We start from the raw sequence: 25,858 nt of genomic DNA on the forward strand, positions 1-25,858 counted from the left end.
AAATGTCCTCTATGGAAGTCTGCCTCTTCTTTTAAAGTACTTTTCTATTTACTAACTTGATAGTAATCCTCATAGCTATTGATTTGGGTTGTTTTGGGTTTTTTTTTTTTTTTGTTGGAATAGTCAATTTTAGACTGTTAAAGTGCTCAGTGCTAATGACTTGGGCAGTGATAACATTTTTGGAGGTACAAAGTGCTAATAATTCCCATTACAATTTAAAATTTTCTTTGACCARTGGATACATGGGCTGTGCAAAGTGCATTTTGTTTCTGGACACAAGACAGTACAGAKATATAATTTGAGAACTGTAGCTGCAGTGCACTAATTCACAAGTATTTGCCTTTTTATCTGTGAYATCTGACTCCTAAAAATCATTAGAGTGTATCATTTACTGGTAGGCTTATGTTCTAGTAAACCTATTCAGGATACATGCATCAGATTTTGTGTGTCTTTTGCCTTGTTGAGAAGATAACCAATTTGGGGTTTTTCTGTATGTACTTTTCCAACACTGATTCATTGCTGTGAGGTTATTATAGGACAATGTACAYTTTTGTATATATTTGAGTATTGCAAGAAAATTTTCGTCACAATATGAACAGTGTTTTCTTAATTGCAATGTTTAATTCTATCCAAAAAACTATTCAGCTTTGGAAGATATCATGTTACRTGGTTTATATGTGTCCTCTGGGATACACTGTCAAGATTGAATAGTGTTTTCCCAATTCAGTGTTGCAGTAATGACTTTAACATACGTGGTGATTTTGTAACTGGCAATAGTCTTCATGCAGTATTGTATTCAATTATTGGATTCATACTTTTTTAAATAAAAAAGATTACTCTTCTATATAAGCATTTTAAAGTTCTTTTTGGTGCCTTTCACAATGAGATTATTGTACTTCTGATTAAATACATGCTTCTGTAGCATAGATACAACTGTGGTAGTTCTTACAAGTCTGGGGCTCAGGCTTTGCATCAGAGCTTTGTGTTGTTTACTGTTGAGCTGAAAATAAGGGAGAAGGACAGAGCTAACTTCTGCAAAACTATGGAGGGCAAATTTAGATTGTAGTGGAAWTTTTTTTAATTCTCAGAGCTACCATATTAATGTAAAATTGCCCTATACCTTTTTTCTTCAGAAGGAGCCCATATAAGCAATGCTCTTTGTGTATTCATTAGCCCTTCAATTAGCCCTAAAGTGTCTGTTAAATGTGTTATRCTGTATCTACCCTCAGGAAGACAGATTTTAATCTTCACAACTAATACTTTATTTTATTGTTGTCTTTTATTGATCAGTAGTATTCCTGGTCTTGCTTCAGAACTGCAAAATACTAAAATTTTTATTTAATGCCAAGAGTAAAAGAATTGAACTATAATCTGTGCTGCAGTGATGAAGAACGAATAACTTATGTCTCATTGCCTGCAGTTTGCTCATGTTTCAGAGGTTATTTTTGTAATTTAAAACAACTATGGCACTGCAAATTTAGATTTTTCAGAATTTAATGGTTCCCATATGTACTTTTCATGGGCCAGATATGTTGCAGGTTCATGGWTTTGTCATTACTGCTTTATATAGTCTATTTTCAACATTACAGTCTATAATTTTTGAGTCTATCCTGTTTAAATGCATTTTTTATACTACTAGTTAATCCATGAAGATTAAAAACAGTTGAGCATTTCTTCTCATCAGTGATAATAAACTGTTTTAAATTTAAGGATGTCAGATAAAGTATATTTCTGTGAGTTTTGCATTCTGTAGTGAAATACATAATGAATTGTAAATTCTGATTCTGAAAATGTTATATAATCTATTAAATATCTCTAGTCTTTACRTAGTAAAGGGGTGAGAATTTTATTTTCAACTTATTCATGTTTAGGTGTTTAGCAGTGAAAACTGCAGTGTCTTGTTACTCAAAAGTAATAAATGCAGATTGATTAAAGGCATTGAATAAATTGACAGCTTAATTCCACAGTTCTGTCTGCACTGGACAGTGTCTTTTAGGATTCACCCAGACTCCARGTGGCTGAGGGCTGTGCTGTGTCCAGGTGATTTGTCTAAGAGTACAGTGTGTGCCCTCTGCACAGCACGTTCAGTTTAGGAAGAGGAGGTGCTTTGAGATAGGGAAAGGGAGGTTAGATGTGTGAATAAAGGCAGGAAAGTTGGATTAAGAGGCAGAAACTGTTGCTGGGAGTTGGGTTGGAATGTGTGTTTCTGTGAATGTATATGTCAGTTATGGAGGTGGGAAATCAGAAAACTTAAGGGGGAATAAAGGCAGAGCAAATAAGATACTGAAGGCTGAGTGTAAACTGGCTTGATGTGAGATAACCAGGATTCTTGGAAATTTAGCAACTACCCCCAAAATCACTAAAAMCAGGATTTACATCTCGATGCCAACAAGAAAAGATGGATCGTATAAGGAATGATAGTGATATAATCCAGTCCAGAAAACTTTTCTGGTGCTGTCCACCTGAACATTTTCTGTCAGATRCAAGAACTCCTTACTAGTTTGCCCGTGTAGTTACAGAGTATGTTTTACCTTGAAACTTAGTATCAGGCAGAGTTTTTGCAAGTTATGCTTAGGTTTCTAAAAGTGCCCTGGTCAGACATTCCGGACTACTTATTCCGATACCTTGAACTGTTGTTTTAGTGTAACAGCCTCTGGTGTTAAGAGTAATTTAAAGCAATTCGCAAAATTGTGTGTTGATGGGCGCACTGATGTGACTGTGGTTTGTGGACACCTGACCTTACAGCTGTGTGCTGGAGATCCCCTTCAACCCTCTCTTCCTGCTTCTGACACAAGGATGGTGAGATACAAGGGCTGAGGAGAGAAAATCTCACCCTCTGAGYGGGGAATGTTGCATCAGCATCCAGCTGTTTGTAAAACTGTAGCCTAAACCGGAGCTGCTGTGTTCATGCCTTCACTTCCAGTCTCTCACTGTGTAGATGTTTGTGGGTTTTTTTCCTCCCCTCCCTGGCTGCAGTACTAGCATTTGTCTGGCTCCTCGCCTAGTCAGTTCAGGGAGCCAAGCCATCCAAAAATTGTTTACTTCTGTAGGATTAGGATATAAATTTTTGTAAATGTATCTTTGTATGCCAGCCACTGACAGGAAGTGCTTGTTAACATGTCTAGACAAAGCACTTTCTAGAGAGCAGGTACACCGGATAGGAAGTGTGAATGTGAGACTGGGTGTGACAGTCTGTGCTCTAATTAGTATTACTGTGATATGACACAGAGGATTTATTGGCTGTAACACCCAAAGTTAGGAGGGGTGGCAAGGCATCGTGTGCAGTCTTGTGTGAAGCAAGGTACTCTCTTGCATGTATGTGGGGAGGTTTTTGGGGTCAGGTAAACTTGCACTGAACTGCAAGCCATTGCAAATCCTAAGTGTACATCTTGTGACTAAGTGGGAAACTCTTAGAGAGCAGAAGGTAGTAAAACAGGATAGTTATTACAGAAAAAATTGATCGCCATATCTTGAAATAATGCGGATACCACAGATAAAAGCAGGGGCGGGAGAACTTGAAGGAAGCACCTTAGAATGCAGTGGTCATGAGGGTTAGACTTCWAGTCATAGCTAACTTACTTTAGAAATGACAACACAGGGTAAGTGTTGGACGAAATTGGGTGCAGCTGTGTGCTCTGAATTTTCTCTTTGGTAGGCTTTTGAACAGGGAAATAAGTRAAAGAAAGAAAGAAAAGTTTGGTTGGTAATTTTGTAATTTCACGAGAATTTCTTTAGAAAGTAGTGTCATTTTCAGCAGCATTGCTACTCATTCTTGCATTCTRTTTTGCCCCTCAGTTCTGTCCTTTTCTAAGGTGATTTTCATTTGGTTCTTTTACATAGAAAACTTGCTGAGTTGCTCCAGTATTTCATTAAAATGTAGTTTTAATTTCATTAAAAGTAGTTTCTGTTCCTAAGTATAGTTTATTTTTATTGAAAATCTATWAATAGTGTTGCCATATACTGAATATCAAAAAAAAATTCTTTAATGGCAATGCATAGTGAGCATCACTGCTTGAAYGATCTAGGAATTGTGTAGGAAAAATAAAGATTCATTAAAGTATATAAATTTAGCACATTACTAGTTAAAAATGGAGCAGTATAAATAGATACAGTTTTAATTCTGTAATTCCATTACTTCTGAGGRGTTTAGTTTACAATTTTAATATTGTTTAATATGCATAATAATGAAATATTGCAGAAAATCTTTTATCTTTTGCAAACTTCTATTTTGCAAATGTCTCTTTGCTAAGCTTCTTCAATTATAATGTTTTTCTTGAATTGGAAAATACTGTCTCCTTTTTTAGAGTTTCGGAATGATTCATAATTCTTTCTCTGTATAAAGCTTATGGAGTGTTTTCATTCCAGAATTAATTTTAAGCAAGTACTGTTTGTGTCCTCTTCAATCTATTAGTAGGTTTCTTTTCCTTTGACMCCAGTAACTAGAAGGCAAAATACTGTTGAAAAATACTGGGTTTATATCCTTGTTAAATCACAGTTTCTAAAAAATAAACATTGAGAAATGTGTTTCGTTTTGCATGTTCATGACTTTGAGCAGAAAGCATTTTTCTTGATTGTTTGCAGGTGGTTATTTTAATCTGACTTTTGCTGGTGGCCATTTTCCCAGTCTTTAGAGTATGGAGTCATCATGAATTCATCTGATTTRTTTTCTATTTCCTGGCTCACTGAGTCTTTTGAAATGTATTTTGGAAGCTACCTCAGCRTTCACCTAACAGTTACACTGTCTCCCAGTCTTCATACAGGCTTCTTGRTGGCCATTTTGACTGTTTGGTAAGAGTGTTTATTAATGGATATATATTATAATAACATCCTCTGGATTAGGATTCATTTGCGAAATTAGGAGATGCATTCTAAATTCCTGTCTAGTTGACCGCTGTCTTAATGATGATTGTTTTATTGCTGACAAGCTAAAATTTTTTCACAGAACAAAACTATTTCCTCTTAGTGTTTATTACCTTATTCTAATGGAGAAAAGGACTCAGCCATGATTTTTTCCCCCTTTCTATGAAGAAGGAAAGTTAGTACATCATCTTTAGTATCTATTGCTAAAATTCTTAGTAGTACAAAGGGCAGATTTCAGGTTTGACTGCATTTATATATTGCATGCTAGGCATCTACTGCTGAGGGTCTCACCATGAAGAGTCATAGTTGAGTTTCTTCGCAGTTCTGACAAAATCTTCTGCCAGTTTATGGCACAAAATGGAAAAAAAAAGCTTTCTGATCCAAGTTATATTCAACAAAGAAACATTTCAGCAATATTCATTCTTGGAATAGGTGAGAAGCTGGGAAGAGTTTGGAGGGTTTGAGGGGATTGGTACTTATTTTCTTGAGGTGCATTGTTTCAAGTCACRTCTTTGTGTCTACAGCTCTTCTGCTCAGTCAGAGAAGGAGGAAAATGTTTTGTTATAAGGTGACTTGAGATGTCCGTAATCCTTTCAAGAATGTATTTTTCAGCTGCTTGTTCTTCCAAGTTTTTTGTGTTGATTCTCATGGCTGTGTTTTTTTAACAGAGGGACTAGCATTGCCTGTGTTAGATCCACATTTTATTTTTTGATATGTAAGTGTTGGACAAGCAAAATGCATTTGTTCCAAGCAGGCATTGTTGATCATTTAAAAGAAAAGAAAACAAAAATCTCATATGGAGCGCTTAAGAAATACAGAGCAACAATTACATTGGGCTGTGGAAATGCCTTCATGAAATCTTCAGTGACACCATTTATGTTTCAAAGTCATTTGTTAGAGAGTTGAACAAGGTGGGGATGAGTGGAGCTGTCATCTCAATGGTAGCTCTCTACTGTTTTGTCTTTAGACTTCTTAGTGTTGTAAAAGTTAGCATATTTTCAGAATTACTTGCCTCTTTGGAAAAAATTATGGTGTTAAACTAGTAACTTAGAATTATTATTAATCACAAATAATATCCTCTATTTAAGTGGTACATAATAGTCCATCATTTCATTGTACATTAATGCATAGAAACTGTGAAAGTAATTATAAAACATCTACTTTGAGGTGAATGCTTTATTGTGTTTGTCTTCTTGTGCTACCTCTCTTAATAGTTCTAATAATGTATAGACTATATATTAATAGGAAGTTTTCAACTGCATTTTTTTAAGATTACACAACATTTTTGTGTGATGAAGTGTTTCAGGTTATATGGAGTGTTGTAAAATCTATCATTTATTGTACTAAACCTTTATGGTTGAGCAACTAACAGCCTCTGCAGAGAAAATATTAAATCAGTCTGACTGTAATTTGTAAATCACACTCAAGAGAGAAATTTGCCTTGTACCTAGATATTCAAAGGCATCTATTTTAGGCCTGTTTTTTATAGGCAATGTCAGAAAACTAATTTTTATTTTTCTTACAGAACTGTTATTTTTATTTAGTTTAAATTTAGTTCAGTCAGTTACAGCTACTTTTGAAGTGGTTCTGGCTCCATTTTGAATAACTTATTTTTCTGGGAAAAATACAGGTAAATCAATAAATGTTAAGATTAAGTAAACTGTAACTAAAGTACAAGTTAATTTCTGTGCTGYCAAGGATTGTATTTGCTTGCTTGCTTATGTTGACTTAGATCAGCATTCTTTTGTGAACCTCATGGGGATTTTCCCCTTAATTTCTCCAAAAGTCTGGAATTGGTCAGAATTTATTCTTGCTGCTGCTGAARTGTCTTATGTTCAGTTGGCATTAATTATTAATGATTTTTTTTGTGAGCTCCTTCATTTACTTCTTTATATATTATTACTGTTGTTCTTGGTGCATACCTTTCTGAAACCAGGAAGGATGTTGAAATAAAGTACACCTTTATTTGGGTTACTGAATGTATACAGTACTTAGAATCTTTATATATAATACTTACTATTTAGGYTGAAACATTTTTCTCTTTGTGTAAAAGTGAAAGTAGTTTCAAGGACTTGAGGATGTGTAGTTTTAATGCCTCAGGTTAAATTTTATTAGTTTTGCAGGCATTCCAGTTTGTTAGATGGTGATGATTATTATTATCACCAAAGCTGGCACTCTTGCAAATGTGTATACTGGTTTTCTGTTAGATGTTGTGCCATTCTTGATGGAAAGATTCCTTGAAATACATATGCATTTTTTAAGAATGCTTGGGCTTCCTTGGTTTCTATGTGTGTTTTAAAAAATAGCACTGTGTTTCATTTGTTCATCGGGGTTATCACAGCTGCAGCCATGGGACAGTTTTCCTTATTTTGTTCTTGTGAGGTAGCTTAACGTATTGTACTACAGAACTATATTTTCAGAAGAGCARATGCTTTTAGCTGACACTCAAGGTGATGTTACAGGCACTGTAGCAATACAATAGCAATTTCTCAATGTACTTTTAAGTATTTTTCCCCCTTCTCTACAATTCCTGTGATCTGTCTTCACCTGGGATTATCTGATTGTGTAGCATACTATGTTGATCACACTTGTATTAATATTTATGTTAATATAAATTAATCTCCTGGGAGGTGCCTTGGATAAGTGTGTAGTTTAATGTTCACTGCTTGTGGAGCCGTGGGCACCAGGGATGACTTGAGATGAGCTGCAGAAATACGTGGTGTGACCGGAAGTGGAGAAAAAGGAATGGAATCTCCTGATTTTAGCATCAGACATTGTTATCTTCGTTCTATGATTTAAGGTTAACTTCAAGAATTTTGAAACCTTCCTACCATCCGACTGGAAATGGAAGGATTTTCAAGTAATTTGTTCAGGTGTGTGTGTGAGGTGAGAGAGAGAGAGAGAGAGAGACTGAGTCAAAGCCAAAACTTTTAGACAAAAGATGCCTGTTCTGTGTTTGTCCAAACTGCAGAGACTTGAGGCAATCTTTGAGAAGCCTGGAGAAGAAAACTACATAGTGTAATATATGGTTGTGTCAAAATGATGCAGTTTTCATTGATTGCTAATTCTGTATTTTGGTTTTATCTTATTCATTGTRTGTTTTGAAGTACTAATCCCTATCATTATGTAGTAAATTTTATGCACTTGAGRAAAAAAGAGAGGTGTATGTGTGTGTTTGGTTTAATGGCTGTTGTAATGGATATCCAAAAGATGTAGTGGACTGGAAAGAAATTTTAGAGTGGCACCTTTAAGGGCAGAAATAGTTATCTTGCCTGAAGGTATAATTGGTTTAAGTGAAGAAGTGCAGGGACATRTTGGATATGCAGGATGCATTTGATAGGGGCTGTGTCTGAAATTGAAGTGACTGTAGCAGAAATTGTGGAACTTAAAAGTTGTGGAACTGAAAAAGAGTGAATAAATTTCTGGGACATGATGGTGTGTCTGAAGAGCTTTTAGGAGAACTCGGGGACAAAATGTCTGAAGTCTTGCTTAGAATGAACTTCATTTTTGAGGACTGGGGAATAACAAATGCTCATTTTAATAATGCTCATTATCTGCATGGTTCAAAGTCTGATRTTTGTATTGAACAAATAAGTGGAATTTATATAAATGTATTGAATATCTGGATAAAGATGCCATAGAAAATTTACATGTTCTGTAATGACAAGCTCTTCCCTACAGTCCTTTGGAGTTCTTCAGAATCAGCAAAATATTTACAAGGTTGATCTAGTTGTTACAATGAGACATGCTTTTCTGAAAGGTGTGTCTGTCCCTTGCCAAAGGCATTTGATGAAAAGAGTATGTCAGTCTTAAATGGAGGATCATCAGATCAACAGCTGACTTTTAAAGGATAAGAAGAGGGTGTGGAAGTAAATGGTTATCCTTCTCAGTGGAGTGAAGTCATAGAGACCTGTAATGCACAACTTATTTCTTAATGACCCGTAAAACAGTGTGAGTAAGGGATTGACATAGTTGGGTGAGTTGATTGATGTAATAAGGATGAGGATAAAGTGAAGAATTTTGGAAGAACTTTGTGAAAGTAATTGAGCAATAAAATGGCAGCAACAGCACATTGTAGAAAAAATGAAAAATGTATTGGGAACGAAAACRACCCTGTCCTATATAAGATGATGGGCATCGAGCTGACCAGAAATCTTAGATTCTTAGCACAAGTGATAAAGACAGATGGTGATAGAATTACTAGGGAAATTGTAGGAAACAGAACATCATTGTTCCAGTATGTAGATCTGTGACTTGTTGGTGTGTTGAGTACTATTTCAGTTCTGGTAGTCTTACTTCATGATTTTTKTAGTGTAATAAAGCTGGAAAGGACTCAGAAATTACTAAGGTGGCACAAAKGGCTTTTGTGTAAAGAATAATTAAGTAAAACATGGATTTTACATCTGGAAAGAGACATCTAGTTTTGTACATAATTGTATATGGCAAAAAGAGGGTAAGTGGATTGATTACTGTTCGTTTCACTGTTAGAAGTGGGGAACATTAAATAAAGGTGGCAGGACTGTGTTTCCAAAATGAGTGAGATGAGGCATTTTTTACAGAATAGAGTGTTGTACTGCAAWGTCTTGGAGTGTTGCAGATGCCAAAATTTAACACAATTCAAAAGGAAAATAGGCTTGGGTTTGGTATTTTTTTTTGTCCAACAGAGAATTATGTAGATGTATAGAAAGCAGGTCCTTCTAAGTAAAAAAGTGTCCAGCTATACAAAGAATTKCCTACCTTGAGGATAGTTTGCATCTGCTGTGCTCTGTGTAGATGGCTGTGATTGGAGGATAGGATGCTTGGCAAGATGGGCCTGATCCAGTTATTTCAATGGAAAAGGGAGTTTGTGTTGCCCTTTAAGAGAAGAAAGATAGATGAGTGCTTGCTGAGCTTGTTTGCAGATGTTTAGAGAAGATTACATTGAGGAGTAGGATGAATGTGTGAGGGATGGCTGGGAAAGGTGRTACAGTCTGGGAGAAGTGTGTGTGTGTGTCTGAAAGTGGGAGCAGAGGAAATGGGAAGCAGGCAATATGGTTTTTGGTTTGGAGAACCAAAATGGGTATGGAAGACAAGAATCTTGAATGTACTGATTGGTTTTTTAATACTTCATTTCTATTACACGAAAATGGGTGTATTTCCTCTCATGTTATATGTGTATGCTTGCATGGTACTTAAAACATATGACATAGAAAATCTTTTTCTCCTTCCTRATATTTAAGCAGTGCTGTCGTATACACTTCAAGACAATGGGCTAGGCATTGTAGTTTGATACACAGGCTGTTAAACAAAAGGAGTTACAAAAGAAGTGTAAGCTGCAGGAAAAAAATTTGTTACCAAACTTACACATTGTTCTTGATTGGCTTTGTTTACAGGATTTTGAGTAACAATAAAATAACAGAGTTGAAGAATGGTTCCTTCTCTGGATTACACCTTCTTGAAAGATTGTAAGTAATTCCTTAAAAAGCTATTTTCACTTCATAAATTAAGTGATATACTGTTTATGTKTCATTAATAATTCTGAGAACAGAATGTTTTAAGAGATGTGTTCTTTATTTTGATGTATTTTTTGTGATTGAAGAGTTAACATAATTACATTTTTAATACATAACTTTTACATTAATTACATAACTTTTTACATTATTCACTCTTAATATGAGTGAATGAATTATTCATTAATATGAATAGCATGTAACAGCAAAAAAAAGGGATAATCTCACCTGCAGATGAGAGGGCAGTTCCAGTGGAAAGTTTACGAGAGTGCTATGGTGGATGGATTTGCTTTGTTGGTTGTTTTATTATGCAAACACTTATGTTGTAAAGAAWATTACTTCTTTTATTTCTCTTGGAGTGTCAAACCCTTTGTCAAATGGTTGCTGAGTTTATTTGCAGGGGCAACACGTGTTAGAACCTCTAAGAGAGAGTGGCTTTATTATAGATTTGTTGTTGACATTTATTTTGAGACTTTTGCTGCTTACTTCACAACTTATGGTATGTGCCAAATGTACAGGGGTTAGAAGTGAGTCTGATGGGAGTAGCATCTTGGATATCTTTTGCTTCCTGTTTTCACTTTTTCTTTCAGATGATGCATTACCTATGGGATAAAAAGCACCATTGTAGCTTCTGTTACAGTCAGCTTTTTTCCAGCTGGTAGAAGGTCAGGATTGGCAGGTTGTTCTACCTGGGAGCAAGCATAAACTTTAGAGATAAGGATTTTTCTAGGCCATTTGACTGGGAAAGTAGCCAGTTTCATAATCATCTCACAGCATCTAGGAAGAGTTCCAAATGACTTTTGGCTTCAGGGGATTAAAAGTATTTTATTCTTCCTCTAAAACTTGAAGGCTCTAATCCCTGTCACCTGACCTAAATAAATTCAAACACTTCTACCATTCCCTCTCCCACACAGAAGAAAGTATCTTTGCACTGGCAGATGAGCTTTATTGTAGAAGTAAGCTGTTGTGCCAAAGAAGCAAGGTTATCAGCAGTGATGGCATTTGCTTAGGTAATAAAGGCATCTGCTGACAGTTGTTATTTGTTGAAACTCATTACAGTTTTCAGACAGGAAATACTTGAAACTCTAGTTAGTTTGAGATAATGATTTTGGTTTTCCCCATGAATCGAAATCCTAACTTTCTTTAAAATTATAGTGCAGCTTTCTTCCATTTATCTGCTGTCATTTTTAAGGGGTTTTTTGGTTATTTTAATACTTTCTTCATGAAAAAGAAAAGAAAGCAGGAAGGCCGGCATAATGTTTTGAGCATTTAAMGTGAGCTGGGTTAGCAGTATTTTAAAGGGTATGGTAGCCTCATCTGATTGAGAACACTCTGTGCACTGTTGTAGGAGTTAATGCATCAACAAAAGATTAATAATGGCCAGGTATATTCATTATAAATGGAGGGGTAACTAGAGTGCTACACTAATTATTAATGATAGTATTTTCTTTTTAATTTTTCCTTTTGTACGTGCAAGACTTGATCAAAAGCCGTAGATATTCAACCATAGTAAAAGTAAAAATTTCTTCTTTAAATGCTTTTGTAACCATGGACAGAAGCTACTACTATTTTTCAAACTTAAGTTTGAAAATAATTTTTCAAACTTAAATAGATTCAACTGTTTTATCTTTTACTATTGATGTTAGTCACAGTAACTATTTTAAACATTCAGTTTATGTTGTTTCAAATTATTTTCCTTAATGATCATTGTGATAACTTGCATACCTTGAAAATTGGCACTTTTTTATATTTTTTTGCTTATTTTTATTTTTTCTTACTACTCACGTTTCCCCTTGTTTCCTTGTGAATATTTTTTCTTTTGTAGATAAGTTCCTTTCCCCACATTTAATGTAAGAGATTAAATGGCGATAACAGAAATAAATTGACAATACTTAAATAGTTAATTCRGACAGTATCATTGTAACTTTACTCCATGTGTTTCATGCTTGTTTGTTCATTCCTTGTGATGTGAAACGTGACTGCAAAAACACTTGCCATTTCTCCTTGGTGGTTTTCAGGTAGACTTTATACATGTATTGATATATTTAAATAAAGCCTTTAGAGCAATAAATCAGAAGAGTATGTCAGGATCATGTACCTCCATAATAATTGATTAAATTTAAATCAGTACTCACGACTTTATAATTCATCTGTTAATATACTAAACTTTTTTATTCTGTTTAATTCTTGAAAATTTTAATACAGTTGTGGATATTTTTAAATGGTTTCTATAATTTTGCTAATTTCAGGTAAACTTGGAAATGTGGTATCTGCAGCTGGCAACTTGTTGCACGTTAGGTTATCATTTTACTCAACTAAAACAAATAAAACAAATAAAACAATGAGGAAGTGCATTAAAAATGGTGGCCCCAAGTAGCCATAAAAAGTAATAGTTTTAATAAGTAATAACTTTTTACAGATATGTTAATTTATGTTAATGTGAATTTGTTAATGCATTATTTTGTAAAGAGGGTGATAAATTTACCAAAATAAAACTGGAGGGTTTTATTCCAAAACTAGAATAAAACTGRAGGTGAAATGTTTGTTAATTACAGTAGAAAATGACTATGCTATGTCTACATCTACTCTTAAAAGAAAAAAAGAATGCAAATAAGARTAATCAGGTCTAAGATTTTAACAGTCTCAAGTGGTAATAAAAGTGTACAGAAAGATGCTAGTTATTTTAATCTCCTTTATGTTTTTATATTAATTTGAAATTCAACAAAGGCAAGTGCAAAGAATCCTGCAACRTGGGCAGAATAACCCCACATATGAGCACAGGCTGGGGGCCAAACTGCTGGAAAGCAGCCTTGTGAAGAAATGACTGAGGGCTCATTGATACCTTTCAGTATCTGTAGGGAGGGTGCCAGGAGGATGGAGCCAGGCTCTGCTCAGGGGTGCCCAGCAACAGGACAASAGGCAGAAACTGGTGCATGGCAGTTCCACCKGAACATGAGGAAGAGCTTCTTTACTGTGCAGGTGATTGCACATGGATCAGGTTCCCCAAGATTCTCCCACACTGGAGACATTCAAGAACCATCTGGATGCAATCCTGTGCCAYGTGCTCTGGGATGACTGCATGTGGCAGGGAGGGTGGATTACATGACCCATGCTTCCAACCTTCACCATTGGGTGATGTTGGAAAACATAAAAATTCAGTCATAGGCATTTGTTGGATTTGCCTGCGTAAAATCTACCAGAGAGTTGTGGAAAGGATAGACTGGCTTTGTAATGTGTGTAATGTATAACCTATTTCTGCAATTTCTTACCTTGTGCTCTTCCTTCATTTCCCTTTTGGAAAAGCATTTTGTATCAGAAGAGTCCATGGTAACTAATATGTTTCCCATCTGACATTCATTTTCAAGTAGTATTAAGGAAGAAAAGGTAATTTTTCCAATGGTAGTTAACAAAACTTAATAATGTATACATGTCAGTATGTGTATATATATATATATGTGTATATATATATATATATATATATATATATGCAGAGTTTGTTTGTGCCTGCAGGATGCTTTATTAATAATTAACACAGTCTTCATTGTGCTGAGACAGAAAGCAGTATATTTTTAAGYATGTATACGTGCACTTTTAAATCAYAGACAACTGGCTACTGAAACGTTCCATTAAAAGGTCTAATAAAATTAAAGGGTGGGTTTTTTTACCCAGCAAAACATAGTTAAATATAAGTAATCTTTCATTAAGATAGTTTCCGCATCTGAACAAGAATATTAGGTGCAAAAAAATAAGTTGCTGACATAATCAGGATGATTGATGAATGGCTGTTCCAATTGGACAGAACAATCTTCTATAATAAGAATGGTTAAAGAGAGAGTTGTGTGATGGTGAAATGTGCATCCTGTGAGGTTTTCAGGCCTTTATTGGATGTAACCGTGAGGCAATTGATCTGATTTAGTTGTACTTTGAGCCAGAATTTGTATTACATGACTGACCTCAACACATCCCTTGAAAACTAAATTTTTCTACTATACTAGCATCTATTAATCACCTTCACTGATGAATAGGGGGCACCCTTATTTGCAGTGTTAATTAGATTTTGGAGAAAATTAAGAGTCTTTTAATAGATTCTCTGTGTAAGGTTGCTCTACTGCCTTGTGATATATTTTGTTGTGTTGTGGGGGTTCTTTTGGCTTTTTTTTGAGGGGGGGAGTTTGTTTTCGCTTATTTTGTTTTTGTGGGGTTTTTTTTTTAGAGTTTTTTTCCCTTTGTGGGTTTTTTTTGGGTTTGGGGGTTTTTTTGTGATTTTTTTATTGTTGTTGTTCTGCTTTCTCTGTTAGTCTTCCTTGTTGTGTTTTTTAGAAGTATTCTTTAGACATGGAAGATGCAGTTACTGTAATATAAAAGATCTTACCCTAACTCGGATCCTGTTTTGAATTTCTTTTGGACAGATTTCTTTCCATTTGGCCAAATAAGTATCTAAAGCTGTRTCTTCTTGGTTGAGCTTTGTCAAAGAAAAATTAAAATCAACATCCATAGTGATTCATTTCCTGTTGCTAAAACTAAAATACAGGATTATGTATATGTATTTATAGTGTTAAAAACAACAAAAACTTTCAAGCCGAACACAACTTAGTAAGGAGGGYGTCTTGCCCATCTCCCTTTTATATGAGAAATAAAAGTCTGTTGGTTTAACCACTACTGTAATTTTGAAATTTAGAGACTGTCCTAGATGCTGGAATTCTGGTATGAACCTGTATATGAACATCTTTTACTGTTTCTGAAGAGCTGCTAGACATTTCAGCACTGTTAATTTTTGAGATCTTTTGGTATCTCTTATTTCACAGTTTTCCTCTGCAAATACTTTTTGGCAGATTGATACACAGCTAGGGTTTACCCAAGGACTGCCTCTGGGAGGGGTGAAAACCCCAACCGGAGAATGACTCCCCATCTGTTGTAGTTGCAGTTTGAGAAAAGTCTTAATAGTTTGGACATTCATTTACATGAGTCCATTGCAGTGGATTTCTGAAAGAGCTGTATTAGGGAATGCTCTTTGAATTTATGGAGTGAAGTTAAAGATTCCTGATAGTCTAGACYAGTGGATTTCCGTGGCAAGTTATTAAGGCTTTTTTCCCTCAGTGGTTTCAACAGTGAGATTTTAAGTGGAAGTTACATGATTTTTAAATCAAAATGTGAAATATGAACAGTTAAGTATAATTTTYCTTCCCTACTTCAAAGACTGATGATAACTGAGTTGTGAATACCTTTTATTATCTCAGATTTGTTGTGGTCTGGTACTGTGTTTATATGCCTACTGAAAGAGCCTGTTCTTCAGGCTCCTGATGCTATTGCATTGGAAGTCCTTGGCAGTTCCTGCCACCATAGCAAGGGAAAAAGATAAATTTGAGATAAGAGAAGCRTGTATATGAAAATTAACTGTACTGCAAGGTGAACTTCAAGTATTTCAAGTACTTAAAATGTTTATTAGCYACAGCATTCAGGTGTGATCCATGTGCCATGATGCTGTTGTACAGTGATTTGTTAATCTGTCTGCAGGAAATGCTGTTGTGAAATCTTGGGATGAATTATATTTTTACTCATGCGTGTCTGTGTGATGGTRGTTGTTTCTCAGGCAGAATTATTAATGTTGTGGTAGATTTAGGAGATCTTTTTTCAACTCTTGCAAATTCAAATGGTATTTTTAAATGAAAGTACTGTTCTTCTTTTCAAATGTAGATTTTTTGGATATTCTGAAGGAATGAGAAACTTTATCTGTAGCAATAAGTGCCTGTGAAGTTTCAGATAGTAATAAAATAAAAATCCTGAGTGACTTTGGAGGTAGAAGCAATTTTARTATCTGTGCAGAGATAAAGTTTGTTCAAAACTGGATAGATGCTGTCAGCTGCTTTCTGTGACCTTTGAAATTAAGCTGTATCTGCAGAACATCTCAGGTTAAGAGTTAAAACTCCTATATCACTTATACAATTAATAAAGCACTTTAACAGTTACTTTACATTTCTCCTTACAGTCTCTGGAAATTGCAGATTTAGAAATTTGCTCTGAAGTTTTTTCACTGCTGTATTTGGGGTTTTCAGCTAGGGCTTTGATTTCGTAACAGCAACTTAGGTGGAAATTTTAAATTATACGTCTTTTTAGGTGTATTTTTAGGATCATGTTTTGCTTTTTCTAGTAGATGTTGGGCACTGCTGAAGTATTGAAAATTGGATCGTGTAAAGAAGACAACATTGTGCTAGACAGTATCATACTGTGTAATAAGCAAAATATCTCATCCTGCATAGCTGTAACCTATTGAGACACCGACAAAGTATCTTTGACTCTATACTGTTTCAGATGTTACACACTGAATATTTAAGGGAATACACATGCTATTTCTGTTCCTTCTTGTGGTTAAAATACAGAGTTTTCCAATTTTGAAAGATGCTATGTTAGAGAAAGTAAAAGTGCGTTGTCTGATTTTGGGTTGGTTTGGGGTTTTTTTGGAGGGGTTGGRGTTTTTTTGGGTGGTTCTTTTTTTAGGTTCTCAAGTTAGTTGAGACAAGTTAGATGTATCTTCATGAATATATCTGTTTTAAAGTGTAATTTTTGGTAWATGTATTCTCTTAATTTTTCTCCACAGGGATCTAAAGAACAATCTTATTAGTACCATAGATCCAGGAGCTTTTCTGGGGCTTTCATCTTTGAAAAGATTGTAAGTAGCATATTTAGCTAGTCAGATTAAACAAAGGAAACAAAAAAAACCCTCAGAGAGAGTAAGTCTTAGGTTCTGGAAATTATGACAGCAAAGTTATTATATATTAAAAGTTGAATTTATACRTGCTATCTAAATATATACCCGCATGCATGTATAAAACAAAGTCTGCTTTCAGTGTTATGGCTGAAGAACATCCGCTGCTTGTGGCTTGGCAGTCTCACTTTATTCTGACAGTCTCTTGTATTATTCCTTTTGGTATTTAGTGGCTGCAAACATCACTGGGTGGACATTTGTTCAGAGCCTTGATTCTGTCAAGTCTTATTTTGTTGASTGTTAAACTCCTCATGATTTTTATTTTCCAAAGGTTGCAGTGGAACATACAGTCCCTTGCTGTTAATACTACRCTGAAGTTACAGTACTGTTAATGGTGCTTTATTGAAGATTTTGCCAGCGTTTCCATTAACATTTTTTTTTTTTTGGGATTTATGCCTTGGCTGTAAAAGTTCTGTACCAGATGAAACTTGAAAAACAAAACCTCAGCATGATTGGGGTTTTTTTTTTCCTTTTTTTTAACACACACTTTGGAATATCTATAACTTAAGTCTTAGTGATTTTGCCACTACCTYCCCCCACCCCCTTTGCTTCTCGAATTTGTAGACTATATACGTACATTTGTCACTGATCAGATGATCTGGTTCACTTAAAAGGAAAGTGTGTTGGTAATTGCCCTTCTGAAAACCTTAAAAATAAAACTGAAGGACCAATTCTGGGACATTTATTATTTGCAAGCTTTATTTTTGTTCCTTTAAGAATTGTCGGCAATTTGACTCGAGACATCTATTGAAAAATATATAACTTYTTAATATTTAGCTAAGTATGAAGTGGTCTTATTTATGTATAATAAATGCGCTAGTATAGGTCCCTGACTTGTTAAAAATTAATTGATGTAGCACATGTTATGTACTGTGTTTGTGTATATATATATATCTATGCGCATATTGCACAAATATAAAAATTTGCATAGTAGGGATGTAAGCCAAGCCTTTTTAAGGGGGTTTATTGGTAAGACTAGACTTGTTGAATTACATATGGGCAAGCTATAATTACTTAAGAGACGGATTAAGGAGTCTCTGTGCATTTGTATATACCCATATAGCAGTACTTCGTGGGTTTTCCTGAAAACGACCAAATATATATGTGGTGCAATCTGTTAATCATGATTTTTAGTTCAAATACTTCTGTTAGCAGACTGTAAGTCATTTGGAAATAAACCAAATTAATCTACTCTTCCTTTTTTTTTTATATATAGAGACCTAACTAATAACCGAATAGGCTGCCTGAATGCAGATATATTTAGAGGACTTGTAAACCTTATTAGATTGTAAGTATAATTTATTCCATATAAATACTCCTAAGTTTTAGCCTTGTCTAAGTTAACATTCTTTGTTTCAAGTAAGAGTGGTTTATTTGAGTGTGCTCTGGAAAGACAGACAGTGCCTATGGTTGGGGTTTGGTACTCAGTAGCAAACTTACAAATAGTGGAGCYGACCCAAACTGCTAACCAGTGCTCTGTTGCCTTTGAAACTGTTTTCCCATTTCTTAGAATATGTAGCAAGGAGAGGGATTAGCAGACYGCAAAGTATTTTCTTAAAAAAAATTTCATCCTTATAGTCTCTTTTCAATATTCATGCCTTCTACTGTGGCATTGATGTCAGTATGTTTTGCTGGTTTTCTTGCATGTTTTGAAATCCTTAATTTACTTTAAGAGGAGAACATGTAAGAATATGGAATATKTCTTTGCCCTGGTTGTTAGTTTCTTACACATATTGCTTTCACTAATATACAGAAAGTGGTATGGATAATATTTTAAAAAATATTCTGATAGAGCAAACGTTTTTTTAGACTGTGTTAATAGGAACACATCAGTTCACTGTGAACAACAAAATTAATTTTACACTTCTTGAAATCTATGGTCAACATGTGCTAGTTGTTGCTTTAAATAAAAGTGAAGTCTTCGCATTTATTCTTTTTTTACAGTCTTTAAATTCTTCACCTAAACCAGAAGTATTAGGGAACAGTTTATTTGGAGATTTTTGCTAGGCTGTTGAGACCTGATTGTTATTATTGCAATCTTGTGAAYGATGAGAGTGTGTCATAATCTTGTAGCTTTTAAATACAGAGTTACCTTGAAGAGAATTTTTAAAAATTTCACATGTTATTTGTCTGAGCATGAGTTCAAATCATACTTTTATTTCTCAGGAATCTTTCTGGAAATCTGTTTTCTACTCTTACACAGGGAACATTTGATCATCTTGGTTCACTAAAGTCTCTGTAAGTACTTGCTGCATCTAGTCTTAATTTGCATGATCATTTATGTTCTTAACAAAAACTCTTTTATATACACGTCCTTGTATTACAGTTTTCCATTTTTACTTTTAATCCCCATAACAGTATTATCTGAATAAGCACATGGCAAGTGTGTGTATTTAGGTACATGGGTATTTGGGTGTTTATGCAATGCCCTTCAAAAATGGCTCACTATTTGTTACTTTATTCTGAAAGAACAAAGCTGTTTTCCCATCTGGGCTTCCAAAAGTTTTATTAAAATAGTGTATCATTTATTAGTTTATAGTAAATAAATAGTATTTTACACCTTTATAACAAAGGGAGTGATTCTTTTAAACAAGATATTAGTCCTTTGTGAACAGTATGGTTACATGTGACAGTGGATGCATGTTAACCTCACTTTATCTCTCTATTAGTTTCATGAGTTGTAATCTTGTGTAAGAAAAAAATGAAAAGAGTTGGTAATTTTATGCTTTTCCCTGGTACTTATGACATTTGGCTCCCTGTACTGGGACTTTATCGGAAGCTTTGGTTTCTGGTTTTGACACTGAGGTAATTTCTTGTTTATAAAGGAAAATGTGTGTTTTCTTTCCTCTGCCTCTTAATTGTTCTTAAGTTGTTATTCCTGATATTTTAATTGCGTAAAGGTTGCTGTCCAAAAACACCACAAATGGGACAAGAGAACCTGTATATAACTGTTGCCATTAAAATAACGGCTATCTGGAAAAATTCATGTGAACGAACAACCAAGGGGTTTTCACAGGAATGGTGATTTAGTGTTTGAAGTATTCTGCCCATGCTGTTGTGTTATCCCCTAGGCATCAGCAAAAAGGAAAAAGATGATGTTTTCACTAGAGGTAAAAACCAATGCAGACACAGCCATGTGTTTTGGTGCATTTTTATCTGTTTCTAAACAGATAAAATACTAATTTCTGAACAGATAAAATTAATTAATTTATCTCTTAATGTAGTTGACTTCAGCAAACATCTATGGGGGATTTGGTATGCCTTTTTGGTAGAAATCGCTGAATTACACAGAGAAGACTGTGAGTCTATTAAAAGCCTTATGATTTTCATATAAAGTAGAATAAAATTGTGTGAATAGTGCTTCTGAAAAGAGAAATAGGTGAGGAGTTWTTTTTATTTCTGTTAATTTTACTGCAAAAGCGTTTGGTTGCTAAAGTGAATCAATGAAGTGTCTTACRTTATGATGGTGCATATTCAAGCAGTTTTTTGTTATTGCTCACCTGAAATAGTGTGAACATCCTCCATGAAAGAAATTACTAATTTTTTTTCATGTGCCAGTATTAGATATTCCTCCTATTTATGGAGAGGATTCCTTTTCTGAGGGAGTTTGTCCTTTTGTTCTCAGAGCACAGCTTGCAGAGGATTAGAAWAACCTCCAGTAGGTAGAGGTAGGCAACTCCACTGTAGTCTGGACTTTGCTTATTGTCTGTGTGTCTGTGACAATGAGAGACATTGCACAACGGTTGTTGTCAAGCTTTCAGACCTTGGAGTTTTGCAGTCTGTCACTGTAAATATCTTTGTTTTGTTGCAGAGAATTTCAGACTGATTATCTTCTTTGTGACTGCAACATACTGTGGATGCATCAGTGGTTAAAGGAAAGAAATATAACTGTGCGTGAGACTAAATGTGCCTATCCCAAGTCACTTCAGTCACAGACAGTGACTGGTGTTAAACAGGAGCTTCTCACCTGTGGTAAGCACTCCTGACAACTGGTACTTGTTTCTAATGCATTCCATGTTCTTTTAATATTAGTGARCAGCCTTTTTTGCTTTGTTTCATTTCCTTTAAAGTCAGCACTCAGGTGACAGTGGTAATAGTGACTCCTTTTCAAAGAGTGGTCTTATTTGTGATTCAGTATTGCTTGCTTTTGGAAATAAATAATGAATAAATTGATGATGTGGATGTTAGTTTGTAGAAACAAAGGATGAGTTACTCTCTTTGGTGATACATGCCTTTTTCTTGCTAATCTGTGTCTTTCAGAGATCTTGACCTAAACTTAAAGAGAGGAATTAGAAACTAATAATTTCTTTCTTAGGTCTTGCTATCTGACTTCAGATGTGTGAATTGTTCTAACCCCAAATTTCTGAAGTTAAAAGATCATCATTTTGAGTTACTTTCCTATACWGTGATTGTGTTCTCCATTAGCCTCCTTTTTGTGACATAACCATGACCAGCTTGCTTAACTTCTGTTTTTTGTTTTGGAATTATTTCWACTGTAAAAATAAAAACTCATATGTTGCTGTGATTTTGAAGAATTAAAATGCATAAATATATTTTTCCTTCAAATTTGTATTTTCCACTCTTTTAGAWGTGAGCTAGCAGAAGATTTTTGAAATACATTACATTAAAGGAATACACATTTTAGAAAAGAATATGATGATAATTTGTATTTTTTAATATCCAGTGCTTTAAATGCAGTTTTTATATACAGCTTGCCAGATGCACCTTTATATCAATGCATAAATAATTGATACTCAGTGTATTTTTCTTCTCTTTTGAAAATTAGGTATATAACAAATTCTTGCTATTAACTGTGGTAYTGTATCTTGAATTCTAGAGCCGCCTCTTGAGTTGCCATCTTTCTACATGACTCCATCTCATCGTCAGGTGGTCTTTGAAGGAGACAGTCTACCCTTCCAATGTATGGCTTCCTATATTGATCAAGACATGCAAGTCTTGTGGTATCAGGATGGGAAGATAGTGGAAACTGATGAGTCCCAGGGTATTTTTGTTGAAAAAAACATGATTCATAACTGCTCACTGATTGCAAGGTGAATCCATAGTGAGAAAATGTATTTCCTRCTTCTTACTTTTTGCTCTGATTTTGTGACTATTTCCATAACCAATAAGGCYCTCTCATACCCTCACTGAATAAACATATGTAGACAGAAACATCCCTAGTAGGGAAGTAATTTTCACATCTCCTCTTAATGATARAATTTGAGGAAGGAGGTCTAGAGATTTGGTTAGTCAATCCTACATGCTTAAAATGAGATTATCTAGAGGAAGTTACAGTTGTATTTTAATTTTCTGTAAGTTTTACCCAATTCATTCATTTAAAATMTGTTTGTGGTAGGATACATTTGTTCTCATGGAATATTAAAATTATGAAAATATTGAAAACAAGGCATTTAACTGAATTACTCATGGATTCTGTACTCTTCATTTTGAGCACACTGCAGTTGTTAATATTGTTCTCCAGCACAGATCTATACTTGTAATTTATTCTGCCTGCAGCAGATTGTTGACTTATTCAGCATCTKCACAGTAGTTATAGATCCTGTAATTGTATTAGTAAATTAAAGCTTCAATGTTTGTAACAAATTATGCATTTGGGAATTTATTTTAGTTTGGCCTTTCTAAACAACTAAAAATTTTGTGTTGAATAGCAATGATAACACTTGGGGAATGTGGACATCTCATCTCTTCTTTCTGAAGTCCGGGGATTTTTTCCTGTGGCTGTTCTTTTTGTTTCCTATCTTGGTAAAATTGAGAGCCTGAAGAATAGTAAATAGTTCTCTGATAATTATGGTTGATTGAGATGTGGATAGCTCTGGTTTTATAAGATCACGTATGGCTGTATGTAATTTGATGTTTCTTCCATTGTCTTTCATACTTAATTCTTCTTTTGGTAAAAGCTTRTATCAATGTTATAGCAAGACTGTTGGGTTTTATTTGTTTATTTTGTCTTTCCAGTGCATTGACAATCTCAAACATTCAGGCTGGCTCCACAGGAAACTGGGGTTGTCATGTACAAACCAGACGTGGGAATAACACAAGGACAGTAGACATTGTGGTGTTAGAAAGTTCTGCACAGTACTGCCCTCCAGAGAGGGTTGTGAACAATAAAGGAGATTTCAGGTTAGTAACCTCAGGGTTTTTTTTCAGAATAAAGAAAAGTCCATTTGATTTCACTTCTAACTAAAATTTTATGCTTTAAAGGTACCTATGTGGATGTTTGCTTGTAAATGGTGTGTAATAGATTTTTAGCTGTTTAAAATTACTATGTGTTGATACAAGTGCATGAAATTATGCTGTGAAATGTTAAACTTTGAGCTTGRTAACACATCCTTGAAAGATATTGAAACTAAGCTATGATATTTGAAATACATGAATGAAATTATTACAATAGTTATACTTCTGTAGATTACCTGTAATGTAAAGTTAGACCACATACAGACAGGGGCATTTCTGCCAGGTTATCATTCTCTTTTTAAAAGCCACCTTCTCCCATACAATAAAATCACTATGTAAGAAATATGCAATATAGTCTGGATCCTTTTCCCCCGTTAGTATTAGAGTAAAYAATATGAATGGTGCTGCTTCCTTTTAATGATTGTTGGGACTGTAGTGGTAGCTGTGATATTCCATTGTGTTGGGTGTTSCAGACTATTTTATCTTTTGTTCTTATCTCTTCACCTGTTTTCCCTTTTCTGATCTTTCTGCTGCTGGTCACTCTAACAACACGTTACTCCTGGAGGTGCCAGCTGTAACAGATAGCTTCTGTATAGATTCTCTATATGTAAGGTAATTCCCTTTATGACTACTCTGTGTTTACTTCCCTGCAGTAGTTCCTACTGAGAATAAGTGTCTGCAATAGAACTGTCTTCACTATGGTGCATAGGGTTTCTTAATGTTGTATGAACTGCTTTTATCCACTCATTTCRCTTTCCTTATGCTGCTTGGCTGTGTTGATCTTCTGCTTGGTCTTTTGTTTACACTTGAAAATTTTTCTTCCTTTCCCTGTGTGCATTAGAGTTTTTGAAGTCATCTTTGTATACTGCTAATCTAAGGCCATATATCTTTTATATTAAGAAATGAAAAGTAAGTTAAACCATGTTGTAGGGACATAGTTTTGGGGGGAGGGAAGAACAAGCTTTCAATTGCAGAAGACCTCCAGCTGTATCAAAAATTTACTTACAGTCCTGGTTGAGAGCATTAATTCCAAGCTGATCTTATGTTCATCACTTGGACAATTTGGAAAGGGTGAGTATGAGGAACTATTAGTAAGGGAGCTAGCATTAAGATCACTTGCCGCACCTAGGCAATTTAGAATTACTGAAAAAACTGAAAAATTTCACTTTCACATTGTAAGGAATTATGTAAATAAGTAACTTTGTGCATGTCCTGTTTTTACACTGTGGTGGTTTCAGCTGCAGGGATAAGCATTACATTAACAAAGAACTTCCTGCTTTAGATAAAAGGCGAAGAAAGTCAAACAGATGCAGGTTGTATTCATCAAAGAACACATCTATTTAAATCACTTATGCATTTTTTTATGATACAAGTGTGAATTGTTCTTCTTTGATTTGCCATTAGAGGTGAAAACAGATGGTAAAGGCTTATTTCAAAGTGTTTTCCATTAAATTAACCTGTGCTATTTAGTGACTGTTCGGTGTAATAGGATTTACCCCCTCTGGAATTCAGTAGAAAGAAAWAAGATTTCAGGAAATGTTCAGCTTATCAAAAAGTTCACTGTGTCTGGGTTTACTATTACAGACTTCCACTTGTAGCTTGGTTAGAGTAATAAGAAAGAGTAATTTTTCACCTTTGAGAGCATATGGAAATAAGGCTTTGACTAGTGAGAAAATCATTCTGAGCAGATGGCTGTAAATGATCCTAGGTGAATTTGATTTTATAGTTTTTTTAGTTGGAACTGGTTAGTCATTTTAGCTTGGAAGGCATTTCAAAACTGGCATCTAGATTTTTATCCCTGCAGAGATGGGATAGGAAAGAGAAAGGAAGGAAGGTGTTTGTCTTCAGTGTCTTTGGCTCAGTATTAGTTCAGCATACTTTGTAAAGTTTAGGCAAAAACTTCATCATGGAATCTATTTTCTTTAATTTAAATATTGTAAGTCTTACTTGGGTAATATCCCTGAGTATTTTACAATCAATTATTAAATTGAAAATACCGTTTGCATGTTAAAATGCTTGTGCTTCAGTAAATCCTTCAACTGTTGTGTTTAACATAATTTTATGATGGTAGTTGATAGAATTCTTTCTTAAACATAAGAATTATCTTTTTGAAAATTGTTACTCATTGGGTATAATAYGTTTTAAAACTGTAATTATCATGCTGAATTTAGAGAATTACTAAGATGTAATAAAAAAAGATTGGATGATCTGTAAGCTAATGAAATTATGATATAAAAACTCATTGTAACTGAAAGTTATTRTTTGTTTAAAGAAATGAGTGCTTTCAAAACAGAATTAATATGTATGAAAGAGAGGATTCTTTTATAATCTCATGGTCTGYCTTTTTCTTTTCCCCTGAAATGAAATTAAAGTGCTTAAACGTAAATGAACCATCATTTCCCCCACAACTGTCTACACTCATGTACATGTGATACATTTTGAGCACCTAAGTATACAGAGTAATGAAATAAGAGTGTTAATACAGTCCAAATTTCACTTCTGCTACCAGTTGGGTAAAATGAAAGAAATTCAAGCTTAGAAATTGAGAAAA

The 25,858-nt window shown here is 34.6% G+C and overlaps 1 protein-coding gene across 1 annotated transcript in view; it reads left to right on the forward strand.

The window, feature by feature from the left end:
- The window catches only part of ADGRA3 (adhesion G protein-coupled receptor A3), a 53,335-nt gene that overhangs the window by 4,438 nt on the left and 23,039 nt on the right, over nucleotides 1-25,858 (forward strand). The window contains exons 2-8 of the mRNA XM_057365071.1: nucleotides 10,233-10,304; nucleotides 16,945-17,016; nucleotides 18,329-18,400; nucleotides 19,279-19,350; nucleotides 20,924-21,084; nucleotides 21,950-22,163; nucleotides 23,089-23,253. Coding sequence (XP_057221054.1) covers nucleotides 10,233-10,304; nucleotides 16,945-17,016; nucleotides 18,329-18,400; nucleotides 19,279-19,350; nucleotides 20,924-21,084; nucleotides 21,950-22,163; nucleotides 23,089-23,253 — 828 coding nt within the window. The remainder of the gene's footprint in view (nucleotides 1-10,232; nucleotides 10,305-16,944; nucleotides 17,017-18,328; nucleotides 18,401-19,278; nucleotides 19,351-20,923; nucleotides 21,085-21,949; nucleotides 22,164-23,088; nucleotides 23,254-25,858) is intronic.

The sequence above is a fragment of the Malurus melanocephalus genome, unplaced genomic scaffold, assembly GCF_030028575.1.
Source record: "Malurus melanocephalus ecotype Western Australia unplaced genomic scaffold, MMel_1.1 scaffold_47, whole genome shotgun sequence".
In the NCBI taxonomy this organism is placed as follows: domain Eukaryota; kingdom Metazoa; phylum Chordata; class Aves; order Passeriformes; family Maluridae; genus Malurus; species Malurus melanocephalus.